At 39.2% G+C, this 14408-nt stretch overlaps 1 protein-coding gene across 1 annotated transcript; it reads left to right on the forward strand.

Annotated features, from left to right (window-relative positions):
- The first annotated feature begins 2282 nt into the window (after positions 1-2282).
- LOC107504441 (sperm acrosome-associated protein 5) lies at positions 2283-4612 on the forward strand. The gene is made up of 4 exons (XM_016133635.2): positions 2283-2427; positions 2782-2940; positions 4336-4414; positions 4513-4612. The coding sequence occupies exons 1-4, from the start codon at positions 2283-2285 to the stop codon at positions 4610-4612; spliced, it is 483 nt and encodes a 160-aa protein (XP_015989121.1).
- The last annotated feature ends 9796 nt before the right edge of the window (positions 4613-14408 follow it).

Raw genomic sequence — 14408 nt, forward strand, 5'->3', positions numbered from 1 at the left:
TGGGACTACATCAAGCTAAAAAGCTGCTCAGCAAAAGAAACCGTCAACAAGGTAAAGAGAGAACCATCTGAATGGGAAAACATATTTGCAGGCAATGCCTCCGATAAGGGTCTAATATCCAAAATATACAAAGAACTCATACAACTCAATAAGAACAACAAAAATAATCCAATCAAAATATGGGCAGAGGACCTGAACAGACATGTCTCCCTAGAGGACACACAAATGGCCAACATATATATGAAAAGATGCTCAACATTGCTAGCTATTAGGGAAATGCAAATCAAAACCACAATGAGATATCATCTCATACCTGTTTGAATAGCTATAATCAACAGGACAAGTAATAACAAATGTTGGAGAGGATGTGGAGACAAAGGAACCCTCATACACTGCCGGTGGGACTGCAAATTGGTACCACCACTATGGACAACAGTATAGAGGTTCTCAAAAAACTAAGACTTGATCTACGACATGATCTAGCAATCCCTCTACTGGGTATTTACCCCAGAGACTTGAAAACCCATATCTGAAAAGATATTTGCACACCAACGTTCATAGCAGCATTATTCACAGTGGCCAGGACATGGAAGCAACCAAAGTGTCCTACGATAGATGATTGGCTAAAGAAGCAATGGTACATATATACAAGGGAATATTACTCAGCCTTAAGAAGAAATGAAATACTGCCATTTGTGACGGCATGGATAGACCTCGAGATAATCATGCTAAGCAAAATAAGCCAGATAGAAAATGTTGAAAATCACATGATATCACTTATATGTGGGATACAAACCTGAAAGCAGCAAATGAACAGGACAAACAAACAGAGACTCATGGACATGGACTAGTGGTTACCAGAGGACTATAGACTAGTGGTTACTAGTGGGATGGGGGAGAAGGGGGGGAGATAGAGGAGGTAAAGGGGGTCAAATGTAGTGGGGTAGAGGTAGGGTGAAGTGGGTAAAGGGGATCTAATTTATGGTAGCTGAAGGAAACTGGACTGTGTGAGTGGTAAACACACAATAGAATATACAGATGTCAAATGATAATGTACACCTGAAAATTATATAATTGTATTAACTAATGTTACCCAAATAAACTTAATAAAAATAAAAAAATATTTTGAGATAATGAGAGGCAGAGTGAGAGTAAATGGAGGGAATAAAGAGAAAATTGAGAAAGAATGGAGGTAACCAAGCATAGAGTGAGTATATGTAGGTAACTTGAGCTAGTGTTTGGGAGTAATACAGGGCACAGGTCCAGGAAATGAGGGTAATAAGGGGGGGCAGCATTAGAAAGAATAGAGATGAAGGAGCAGAAAGAGAATAAGGGAGAGAATGAGGTCCAAAGTCAATGAACAAAGCTGAAGGATGGGCCATGTGAGGGTCAATGAGAGTTATCTGATGCAGTGTCAGGAAGTAGAAGTGAAAGTAGGAAATGAGTCTGAGTGAATGGAAGTGAAGAAGGAATATGACGTGAGAAAATTTGAGTGATGATAAATAGGGAATTACAGTAATTTGAGACAGTGTAAATGGATATGAATGAATGGCAGTGTAAGTGAATGTGAACAGAGGTGAAAAAGTACAGCGTATATATGTAATATATAACATATAATATGTAATGTGGGGCAGAATGTGATTGAATGGGGATAACATGGGGCAGATTCCAGTAAATTAGGGTGGAACAGGGCATAATAAATGAAAAGAGGTGAAGCAGGTGCTGATAATGAGTAAATAGAGGTAATGAGGGGCAGAGAGTGAGGGCATGGCCATCATATTTTGCAAAACATGAAGAATCTGAGGTAGTAGTAGGTACAGTGTAGTGAACAGAGCTGACTACTTAGCAGAGTAAGGGGCGGAATAGAGGTTATGAGGGGCAGAGTGAGTGTAAATTGAGGTAACCAAGTGCTGGAGCATGATTAACAGGAGTTGGACAATGTTAAGAAATATAGGGGAATGTGGACTATGAGTCCTGTCTGTTCTTTATGTGTCTCCAGCCCCTCTTTCGCTGCACCTCTTTCTGACATCTCTATTTCTCCCTGTTTTTGTCTCCTTCCATATCTGTGTATACATCGGTATCCTTCTTCCTTGTGTGCATGTGTCTTTAACAGATCTGGCACTAGGGAATATACTAAGGTTCCCAACCCACTGACTTCTATATTCCAGATTCTATCATTTAGATCTTTGCTCATAGAGCAGAATTCCAGAATGCCCTAGTTCTGAACAGTACATAGTGAATCTGGAGCAAGGATTCAGCTAGAAGGGCTTGTGGGTATCGTGATGCAAGCCTGGGGCACTATGGTGGTGACCCTGACCATGCTGATGGTTGCCACTGTGGATACCAAGATCTATGAACGCTGCAACCTAGCAATGAAACTGGAGAATGCGGGCCTCAATGGCTTCCTGGGCTACAGCATTGGAGACTGTGAGACTCCAGTTGCCCCATGTCCTACTCACACCCTGAGCCGCCCACTACACTCAGACCTAGACTCCTCCTTGTCATTTATCAACAGCCCCAGGCCTAATGTCATCAGCATCATTGCCTTCACGACTATCACCCTCATCTCTACCATCAACACCATCACTACCATTGATGTCATCACTGCTATTATCACCATGAATACCATCACAACTATTATTACTGACATCTCACTAAAATCACCAATATCAACACCACCACAACTGAGACAATAACAATCCCTGTCCCCATCCTCCTCCTACCCTCCTCTATTTCCAGGACCCATGCCTACCTGCTACCTCTCCCCCTCTTCTGCCCTAGGGCTGTGCGTGGCACATTATGAGAGTGGCTTTGACACCTCCTTCGTGAACCACAATCCTGACGGCAGTAGTGAATATGGCATTTTCCAGCTGAACTCCGCCTGGTGGTGCGACAATGGTGTTACACCCACCCAGAACCTCTGTCACATGGAGTGTCAAGGTGAACCAGCAATGGGGACACCCTGAAGCCCAATCTGAACCCACTCCCTAACCCACAGAGAGGTTAAGCCATATCTCCAGTAACAAGCAGAAAAATTATAGGAAAAGTAGAGTTGCCTGGGCTGTTAGAGATACCTTTCATCCTTACTCAGACTGCACTAAAATGTTATCTAAGTCAGGAGGACTCAGGGCTCCAAAACAACAACTAGAATGGAAACTGCAGTTTCCTGGGACTCAGGAAACCGAAAACTTGCTCTATGTGGAATGGAGGAAGAAATTGTCCTGATTTGGGATTGAAGTTTTTTAGGCCCTGAGGGAAGAAGAAGATATCTGGCTGTAGAAGCAGAAACAAAGTACCTCTCTGCAGAAAGGAGAGAATCTTCCAGACTAGAGTGTAGTAGTATTGAGGATATAATTGAATAGCAGTAGGAGTTATTCAGGGTTGGCCAAAATGGTGTTCAAGGTTGTCCAAGACAAGACTGAGTTTATTTGGGACTGGTCCAAATGGAGTTTGAGGTTTTCCAAGTCCTGCCACAGTGACAAAAGAGGTCACCCAGGATTGGCCAGCTTGAATGTTGAAGTTGTCCAGGACCAGCCAAGATAGAGTTTGAGGTTCTCTAGGAGAGGGCAACATGAATATTAAGTTTTTGCAATACTAGCTAAAATGAAAGTTTTGCTCATTTTCAGCCAACATGGAAGTTAAGATAGTCCAGAATTAGCTAGAATAAAAGTTGAGAATCAGTCAATACGGAAGTTAAAATTATTTATAACCAGTCAAAAAGGCAATTAACAATTGCATTTGTCCTGGAAAGGTCAATATGGAGGTCGAGATCATTAACTAGTCAGAATGGCAGTTATCCCCATCCTGGTCCAGCCACCATGATAGTTGAGATCATCTAGGACTAGCCACCATGATGGTTGGGGTTAAATAGGACTAACTAACATGGAGATTGGGGTTGTTCATATCATAACCAGTTGAAATGGGAGTTGAAGTTCTCCAGGACCTGACAACATAGTGTTTAAAGTCACCAGGACTGACCAACCTTTCAGTTGGGTAGCTTTTCAACAAGCCAACATGGTGCTTGGTGATAACAGACTAGCCACCACTGCAGTTGAGATCATTCATAACCACACAAAATGACAATTGAAGTCATCCAGAACTGGCCAACATGGGGTTTAAGGTTGTCTGGGACTAGCCTATATGGTGGTTAAGGTTACTCATAACCAGCCAACATGACAGTTGAGATAACCAGTTGACAAGTAAATCAAGGTCATCCAGAATCAGCTAATGTAGATATTATTAAGGGCCCAAGGAACTCAGAACTCTTAAGCCCTCCATACATTGTCACACTATCCCCCAATGCCTTGAATCACTAATTCCTTCTCTTCCCCACAGACCTCCTCAACCGTCATATTCTGGATGACATCTTGTGTGCCAAGCAGGTGGTATCATCACGGAATGGTATGAATGCCTGGTAAGTTCATGGGAATGGACCCTGGCCAGCCAGGATAGTGGCACTGCCACTTCATCAGCCTGTCCACTTCATCTTCCCTCTTTCTCTCCATTTCTCAGGGATTCTTGGACCCGGTATTGTTATGGCCATGATTTATCTCAATGGCTCAAGGGATGTAATATGCATGCGAAACCTAACGCAAAGAGAATGACTTCATGACTCAGATTCCCAGAGACAGAGATTTTATTTTCCTTTCTTCTGTGGATTTAATAAAAGATGGTACCTATAAACAGTGCAAGACACCTCTGATGCCTGACACTCTTCGTTTTTCCAATGCCTGGAAATAGCACCATTCAGTCACTTCCTCTATGTATTCAAAGCTCTAATCAGGGAACACCAGATCTCTTGGGGTGGTAGGGGATGTGGAGGATAGTGTAGTGATTAAGAGTATAGGTTCTCTTGGGTTCAAATACCGTCACCACCACCTAACTATGTTGCCTTGGAGAAGGCACTTAATATCTCCATGCCTCAGTTCCTCATCTGTAAAATGAGGATAATAATGATAGCAACTATCTCATTGGGTTGTCGGGAGAATTAAATGAATTAATATTTGTAAAATACATAAAGTACTTGGTACACAAGGCAGTTATGTCTGGAGATAGAAGGGTAGAGGTTGGGGCCATGAAAACTGGCTTCCCTTAGAAAATATCACTTTCAGTTGAGATCACTGTGGGGTCTTTAATTAAGGCAGATACAGTCTCTTCGGGAAGCTCAGTGGGAATTAAAAGTTTAAAGTTCTCACATTCTCCCACATCCCCCCACATCTTACCATTCTAACTCAGCCCCAACTCCCTCTTTTACAATCAGTATCGTAAGTTTCAAATGACACTGGGAATTTAGCCTAGGGATTCAATGGATGTGCAAGTTAATAGTTTCTTTTTTTAATAATTTTTTATTTTCAATTACAGTTGGCAAACAATATTATATTAGTTTTAGGTGTACAATATAGTGATTAGACATATATGTAAATTATGAAGTGATTACCCCAATAAATCTAGTACCCATCTGATACCACACATAGTTACTACAATATTATCGACTGTATTCCTTATGCTATACTTTACATCCTGTGACTATTTTGTAACTACAAATTTGTATTTAATTCCTTCCTCTTTTTCACCCACTCTCTCAACCCCTCCCATCTGGCCACACTCAAAATGTTCTATGTATCTATGAGTTTTTTGTTTATTTTATTCCTTAGATTCCACATATAAGTGAAATCATATGGCATTTGTCTTTCTCTGTCTGACTTACTCCACTCAGCACAATGCCATCCAGCTCCATCCATATTGTTGCAGATGGTAAGATTTTATTCTTTTTTCTGGCTGAGTAATATTCATTGTATATATGTACCACCTCTTCTTTATCCTCATCTATGATGGACACCCAGGTTGCCTCCGTATCTTGACTGTTGTAAATAATGTTGCAATGAACATGGATACACATGTCCCTTTGAAGTAGTGTTTTGGGTTTCTTCAGATAAATGCCCAGAAGTGGGATAACTGGGTTCTTCTTTGTCTCTTATTGTAGCCTTCGTTTTAAAGTCTATTTTGTCTGGTATATGTATTGCTACCCCAGATTTTTTGTTTGTTTGTTTGTTTGTTTCCATTTTCATAAAATATCTTTTTTCATCCCTTTATTTGCAGTCTGTGTGTCTTTTGATACAAAGCGAGTCTCTTGTAGGCAGCACATGTAAGGGTCTTATTTTCTTATCCATTTAGCCATCCTATGTCTTTTTGTTGGAGCATTAAATCCATTTCAATTGAAAGTAATTATTGATAGGTATATAGTTACTGACATTTTATTCATTTTTTAAAAAATCTTTTCTTCTTCTTAAAGAACTCCCTTTAACATTTCTTGTAATACTGACTTGGTAGTGATAAACTCCTTTTGCTTTTTCATGTCTGGGCACCTATCTGTCCTTCTATTCTAAATGACAGCTTTGCTGGGCAGACTAATCTTGTTTGTAGGTCCTTGCTTTTCATCACTTTGAATATTTCACGCCAATCCCTTCTGGCCTGCAAAGTTTCTGTTAAGAAATGAGCTGACAGTCTTATAGAAGCTCTGTTGTAAGCAACTAAGCTTTTCTCTTGCTGCTTTTAAGATTGTTTCTGTCTTTACCTTTTGGCATTTTAATTACAATATGTCTTGGTGTGGGCCTCTTTGGGTTCATCTTGTTTGGGACTCTGCACTTCTTGGGCTTGTGTGTCTATTTCCTTCACCAGGTTAGGGAAGTTTTCCATCATTATTTCTTCAAATAGGTTTTCCATTCTTTGTTCTCTCTCTTTTCTTTCTGGTATCTCAATGATGGAAATGTTGGTATATTTGATGTTGTCCCAGAGACCCCTTAAACTATCCTCATTTTTTGGATTCTTTTTTTTGTTACTGTTCTGATTGGTTGTTTTCTGCTACCTTACCTTCTAAATCACCAATCTGATCCTCCATTTCACCGAATCTACTGTTGATTCCCTCTAATGCATTCTTCATTTCAGTTATTGTATTCTTTGTTTCTGACTTGTTCTTTTTATGTTTTCTATCTTCCCTTTCATGTCTTCTATCTCTTTGTTAAAGTTCTCACTGAGTTCATTTACTCTTCTAAGTTCTTTGAGCATCCTTATAACCAGTATTTTGAACTCTGCACTTGGTAGATTGCTTGTCTTCATTTTGTCGAGTTCTTTTTCTGGAACTTTGTTCTGATCTTTCATTTGGGACCTGTTTCTTTGTCTCCCCACTTTGGCTTCCTCCCTGTGTTTGTTTCTATGTATTCAGTAGGACTGCTCTGTCTCCTAGTCTTAGTAAAGTAGCCTTATGTAGTGGGTGTCCTGTGGGTCTCAGTGGTCACCTGAGCCGGGTGTCCCAGGTGTGTTCCAGGTGTGTTCCTTGTGTGGGTTGTATGTATCCTCCTGCTGTAGTTGAACCCTGGTTTCTGTTTGCATGTCAAAGGGAGAAATTAACTCTCAGGATCTTTGGTCGTGAGTACTGTGTGTGACTACAGTGGAGCTGTTGTATAGGGGCTGACACTCCAAAGCAGGATTCACTTTAGCAGGGCTCTGGTGCCTGCTCAGTCTGCCTTTTGTGTGTGTTGTCCTTGGATGTGGCCCCAGGTGGTCCTCCAGCAATCTGGCTACTGGGTATGGGATCCCTAGTTCCTTCTGAGAGGGGCCCCACCACAAGTTAAGTTTGACTACAGCTTGTGCCTGGCATGGGGCTACATGGCATGAGCCACAAAGAAATCTGGAGGTGGTTGCCACCTGCACACAGTTTACAGATACATCAAGAGGCCAAGCTGTGAACGCAAGCCAGCTGCTGCTAGTGCCAGGCTTGGGGCTTCTGAGCATGAGATATGCGGCACACTAAGGCCATAATCTGCTTTATTGGGGTTTGTGAACCTTTGACTCATTTTAATAAAGTCTGAACATGAGCCAAGACATGCTGTTTGTGTGTAAAATCCACTGGAAGCAGCTTGGGTGGGCCCACATGTTGAGTGGGGTGGAGTCTCAGAATCACCATGGCAGGGTGACCAGTGTTAGCCAGGTTGATGGAGACTCAGATATAGGTGCCACTTGTTTCTACCTGTTGGAGGAGAGAGGGTTCAACAAAGGAACAATGGCTCTGCCAGCACTTCTGTCTGGGAGAAAGTTGCCCTCCAGCCTGACAATTCATTTCTTCCCTGTATGTCCTTGGGGCCTTTTGAGCTGCTGCCCTAGCACTGTAGCCCAGAGTCAGTGAGTCTATAAGCAAGTAAGTCCATGCATGAGCCCTTTAAAATGGACCCCTGAGACTACTGCAGCCCTCTATCTCACTCAGCCACAATCTTCGCTGTTTTTCACAGCCAGAAGTTGTGGGGGCTTCTCTTTCTGGGTCTGAAACCCTGGACTGAGGAGCCTATTGTGGTGCTAGGACCTCTCACTCCCCCAGGGGAACCTCCACAGTTGAGCTATCTCTCCCAATTCTCAACTGCCATGTGCAGGTACGGGACCAGCCCACTCTTCATCTCTGCCCCTCCTACCAGTCTAGAGGTGGCTTCTTCTGTAGGTCTTTAGTTATTAGACTTTCGTTCAGCTAGATTTCAGGCATTTCTCAATGATGGTTGTTCTGTAGTTTAGTTGTAATTTTGATGTGGTCATAAGAGGAGGCAAGCATAGCATTTACCTACTCAACCATCTTAACTGGAAAATCTAATGATTTCTTTTTATAGAATAACTGGATTTCAGCTTTTGTCTTGAGCAAAGATTTTAGTCATTTGAACTTGCTACGCTTTCTCTTTGTGCCTCCAGTCCCATTGGAAGCAGCCACTCCCATGAGGAAGCAGTCCTTTATGTCATACTCTTTGGTTGCAGGTGGATACTCAACTAACCAAAGCTTTGTTTTCAATGTTTACTTCATCCAAGGTAAACACAGATGGTCATTAAAGCACCTATCTGCCACTGCATGCCAAGTCCTTTTCCTTAATGCCAGCTAGATTTCTGTTGCCTTCAGCCCCAACCAGCCTAGATATCAAGTCTCTCATTCCCTTGAGGGTCCACAAAGGGTGCCATCACTCTTGAGTACCAGTTTCTGAATGTGATAGTTATTCTTTGAAAGCAGTAGAAATAAACTCTGGTGAATTTATATAAGAAGCGAATTTCCTAACATTCTATCCAGAATTTCTGGGAAGACTGCATGATCAAGCTCAGAAAGGGGGAGGGTCCACATCTAGAAATACAGTGAAAATCTTGACTGTAGAACAAGCTGGAGCAGAAATATTGGTATTATCACCTATTGTTATTTCTGGAAATTGGATTTGATACCATAGCATCATTTTTTTTACATCATTCTGATTATGCATCCTTTCTAATAATTAATAACATTTATGGTATATTTATAATTGTTGTTCCTTTAGTGGTCATCTTTAAATCTGTAACTTTATATCCATTAGTAAACCTTTTTCTTAGAGATGACACTTATTCCTCATTATGAAATGTGTCAAAACAGCTATTCTTATTCATAGATTTTATTAATTTTTATAAGAATTTGTATTAATACTGGACTATTTCTCTAATCATTTCCATGGGATGATATTTATTGAAATAAATTGGGTTTCTCTTGATACCTGTGCCCAGATTTACAGTGAGGTTTGGCTTTTAACCAAAGCTTCAAAAGATTGCAGACTTGAACCTCTTTGGTATAAAATAGTCATTCAGTATATACCCATGATAACAAACACAGAGGCCAAGTTTTTTGGGGTTTTTTTGTTTTTTTTTTTGTTTTTTGTTTGTTTGTTTGTTTTGTTTTTGCATCAGGACCTTGACTCTTGCTATTCCTTCTGCCTGGAATGTTCTTGCCCCCAGTATGTCCAGCACTTCATTATCAGGTCTAAGCTCAAAATGCCATGTCCTCAGAAAGGCCTTCCCTGATTACCTTAGCTAAAGCATGATCCTCCACCTCACCTTTTTCTTCTTCCTTGACTTTTTTATGAAAGATCTTATATTTCCGGTTCTTTTGCAAAGTTTCTTTTCTCTCTGATTTCTTTAATCCCTCATGAGCCTTAACTTCTGGAAGAGGGTTTTTCTCATATTCCGGACTGTCATAGGGTTTCTCTCCTACAGGGGTTCTCTGATGTACAGTGAGTTTTGACTTCTTTGAAGGCTCTATTACACTTATCATATTTGTAGGGTTTCTCTCCTGTGTGAACTCTCTGATTAATAATGAGATATGATTTCTGGAAGAAAGCTTTATCATATTTATTGCATTTACAGGATTCTCAAATATTTTTCCTCTATGAGCTCTCTGATATAAATGAAATATGACTTCCAGGAGAAGACTACCACATACAGTACATCCATCAGGTTTTTTTTTCTCCTGTATGAATTATTTGATGAGCACCGAGACTCAGCTTAAGGGTAAAGGCTCTGCTATAAGTTTTCTGCATAAGTTTTCTCTCCCGTATGAGTTCTTTGATGTCTGCACAGAGTTGATTCCTCTCTGAAGGTTTTCCCACATTCAAAACGTTTATAGTGTTTCTTTCCTGTGTGAGTTCTCTGATGTATAATGAGCTTTGTCTTTTCTTGGAAAGTTTTGCCACACTTATTGCATTCATATGGTTTTTCACCTGTATGTGTTCTTTGATGTATGTACCATGTTGATTTCTCTCTGAAGGATTTTCCCATATTTATTACGTTGAAGGGGGTTGTCTCCTGAGTGAATTCTCTGATGTACACTAATATATGCCTTCTTGTTGAAGGCTTTTCTGCATTCTTCACCTTCATAGGGTTTCTCTCCTGTTTGAGTGATCCGATGAGCAATAAGGAGTGAATTCTTGCTGAGAGTATTTCTACACTCGTGAAATTCATAGGTTTTCTCTCCAGCTTGAGGTGCGTTATGCTGGACAAAGGGTAGATTATGATTATGAGTTTTCTCGCCCACATTATAGTTATGGGGTTTCATTCTATTCTTTTTCTCATGCCTTCCATGAATTAATAATTTCCTGCATTCATTACATTTATAACATTTTGAGTTGCAAAGCCTCTATTAGGACTCAGTAAACCTAAATTATCTTTAAAGTCGTATATATAGGGTGCATGTAGTGAAGAAGCCATCCATATGTTCTGAGGATGTGGGTTTACAAATCCATTACATCGATGACCTCTCTCCTTAGGCACATTCTTCTCATTAATGAATATAGCTTGTCTCAGGTATCTATTTTGGTTTTCCTGGTGCCCCTCCAGATGGTCATCAACTTGCCGGACTTCTAAATAAAAGAAGCTATATACCTTATGAATACACATTTGTCATAAGCAGACCTCTGGTAGGGTTGACTTTTATTTTAAATCTAGATTAGCAGTCCCCAAACTTTTTGACACCAAGGATAAATGTTCCTATGAGAATCTGATGTCTGATGATCTGAGGTGATGATGCTAATGCTGGGGAGCAACTGCAAATACAGACGAAGCTTCGCTCATTCACCCGCCGCTCACCTTCCCGTTGTGCAGCCCAGTTCCTAACAGGCCATGGACCAGTACCAGTCTGTGACACAGGGGTTAGGAATCCCTGGTCTAGATACAATTCAGAAAGAAATCTGTACATTTTCTCATACAGTCTGAGCTTAAGGGGGAAAAATAAATTTCTCTAATATAAATTAGAACAGGTAAGTAATAAATATGTGACTTTGTTTGTTTAAGAAAAATACCTTAAAATTGAGGAGAGAAGGTAAATGTAGGTATAGGGAGCCATAAATAGGAAAAAAGGATTTTCGAAAAGGTGGTAGATCCAGGATTTGAGGGGAGGGGACTCAAATAGAATGGAAAGATGCTTTCAAGAAAGCTGAAAATAACTGAAGTGACCAAGAGAATAAACCAAAAGACAGGCTAGATTATAGTCTAATTCATCACCATTTCATTCCAAGACTACAATCAGACGGTAAGTCACAAAACTAAATTTGAAATTTAAAAAAAAGTTCATATACTTTAGGAAGCTATTTCTGAGCTTTCAAAGATGTCCAGCCCTTAGTGACCCACTGAGAGCTTACTCTTATCATCTCCCACCTGTTCATTTCTTCTTTACCTGTACAACCCAAACTTGGGATTTCTCTCTCTATGATTCAAAGTCCTCTCTACTCCAAAGAGGCAGTCACATCTGGTTTGGTAACAGGATACCCTGTAATGGGAAATAATCCAAGACTTGGGCACATCTGTGTGGGCTTCAGAGCCTCAAATGAATTAAGGAGATACATTTTAATAAGCATAAATCCCACATGAGAGATGAAAAACCCCTTATTCAGTCTAAAAGGGATTAAGAATCTTTAGTCCCTGCAAGTTTAGGTCAAAATATTCACACACCTCAGAGATGGAAATTTATTCTATTTGATATACCGTGAATTGCTCAGAGAAGCCGTCCTCACCTGCAGAGATCAGGCTGCTATAGAGCTCCAACATTACGTCTTTTTACAGGGTCCTCTGAGTAGAGTCCAGATGATTCCACTTCTCCTGGGTGAAGTCCACAGCCACATCCTCAAATGACACCAATTCCTGTAACTGCATACTTTTTTTTCAATCTGTTCGATAGAAATTAAAGTGACAATATTTTTAAGATAAAGAAAATATTCTTCAGACAAAATCTACTGTTTAATAATTTCAAAAAAGCCTTCTCTATTTGTAATTTCTATATCTAGTAAAGGACTTTATAGTATAGAAACTATAAATAACTCCCACAAATCAATAAGGTAAATATAGACACTCAAATAGGAACACTAGAAAAAGATTTGAACAAACACTTTACAAAAGATGATATCTAAATTGTCAGTAAACATATGAAAAGGTGCTCAACATCATTAATCATCAGGGAAATACAAATTTAAACCATAATGAGATATCACTATATCCAACAGAATGGTTAAAATTAAGACCAAAACTCCAAATGTTGGCAAGGATGTGGAACAACTAGAACCTGCATATATTGTTGGTGAGAATAAAATGGTACAGCCACTATGGAAAACATTTTAGCTGAATCTACTAATGCTGAGCATACCCCTAACCTACGACCCAGAAATCCTACATATATATATATCATTAATCATCATTATATATATATATATATATATATAAAATAGCCAAAATGAAAGCATCCATCAGTAGTAGAATCGATAAACTGTGATGTATTTATACAATGGAATAGTATATAGCAATAGAAAAAGAACAAACTACTGATACATAAAATAATGATGAATCTCATAAACATTATGATGCGTGGAAGAAGCCAGAACCAAAATAATCATAATATATTCTTCCATTTATATGACATTGAAGAACAGGCAAAAATAATCTGTGATGATAGAATTCAGAAAGTAGTTACCCATGAGTTGGGGGATAGCTGTTGGAAGTGGCATGAAGCAGGCTTCTGGATGGCTTATTTCCTGTTTTTTGATTCAGGTACTGGTTACACAGGTGTTTCCAATTTGTAGAAATTCATGAAGCTGGGCACATTATTTACTTTGTATGTATCCTTCAATAAAATGTCTACCCCCAAAGATTTTTACCTAACTTTTATTTCCATAAAAGGTTTAAAAAATAGTAAGACAAAGATTTTAAAACCCACAGGAAAAAGAACAATGTATATAAAACAATTCACAAAAGAAATATAAAAAGGAAATAAATATGAAAAGATACTCAACCTTATTGGTAATAAAGAAACACAAACAAAAGAAATTAGATATCTTCAACTATCGGATGGTTAAGATTAAAAACATAACAAAAGGATTAGAAAAGGTATTTTCATTCATTATTAGTGGGAGTGTTAATTGCATTAACTTTTCAAAAGGAAATTTAACAATGTCTATGAAAGTTCAAAATATGTCAACCTTTTCAAACAAAATCTACAAATACTCACCGCAGTATACGAAGATAGATTACAAGAAGCTACTCTTTGATAGAAATTACACAGAAGTCTTAAAATTTGGGGCTGATTAATTGTGGCACATACCTACAAGAAAAAATATGCAGCATTAAAAATATCTCTTTGCCCTGGTAGTGAAATATCTTCTATTGAGTAGGGACTATTTAAGTTATGCCAGTGACCAGCTGCGCAATCCCATGCTACTTGCTTATCCATTCTGGGACTCAGTTTCCTCATCTGTAAAATGTAGATAATAATGGTACCCACTTCTTATGTGAGGATTAAGGTGGTCATACGTAGTAGAATGCCAGATACAGGGTAAGCTCATTACACGTTAGATCCAGTTACTGCCACTAATATTATTGTCATCATCACCTGTATTATCATTATTACTACTATTACCATTATCAATATTATGTAAAAGGAAAATAGGGAGTTGCAAAACAGTTTGTATATTATGAGAAAATATTAGCAAAAGGAAGACTTATGTTAACTATATGTTTATATATATATATGTAAATATAAAGAACAAGGGAGAGAGAGGGAGGTATATAGATGGAAATTAATCAAAGTCACCATAGAATTG

Source organism: Rousettus aegyptiacus, unplaced genomic scaffold, assembly GCF_014176215.1.
Source record: "Rousettus aegyptiacus isolate mRouAeg1 unplaced genomic scaffold, mRouAeg1.p scaffold_m13_p_9, whole genome shotgun sequence".
Classification (NCBI taxonomy): domain Eukaryota; kingdom Metazoa; phylum Chordata; class Mammalia; order Chiroptera; family Pteropodidae; genus Rousettus; species Rousettus aegyptiacus.

What these genes read in the sequence shown, in the direction of transcription:
- LOC107504441 (XM_016133635.2), top strand. Translation starts at nt 2,283, where the DNA reads ATGCAAGCCTGGGGCACTATGGTGGTGACCCTGACCATGCTGATGGTT. An exon ending in CTGTCACATGGAGTGTCAAG is followed by an intron (nt 2,941 to 4,335) that starts GTGAACCAGCAA and finishes TCTTCCCCACAG; the next exon opens with ACCTCCTCAACCGTCATATT. An exon ending in CGGAATGGTATGAATGCCTG is followed by an intron (nt 4,415 to 4,512) that starts GTAAGTTCATGG and finishes TCCATTTCTCAG; the next exon opens with GGATTCTTGGACCCGGTATT.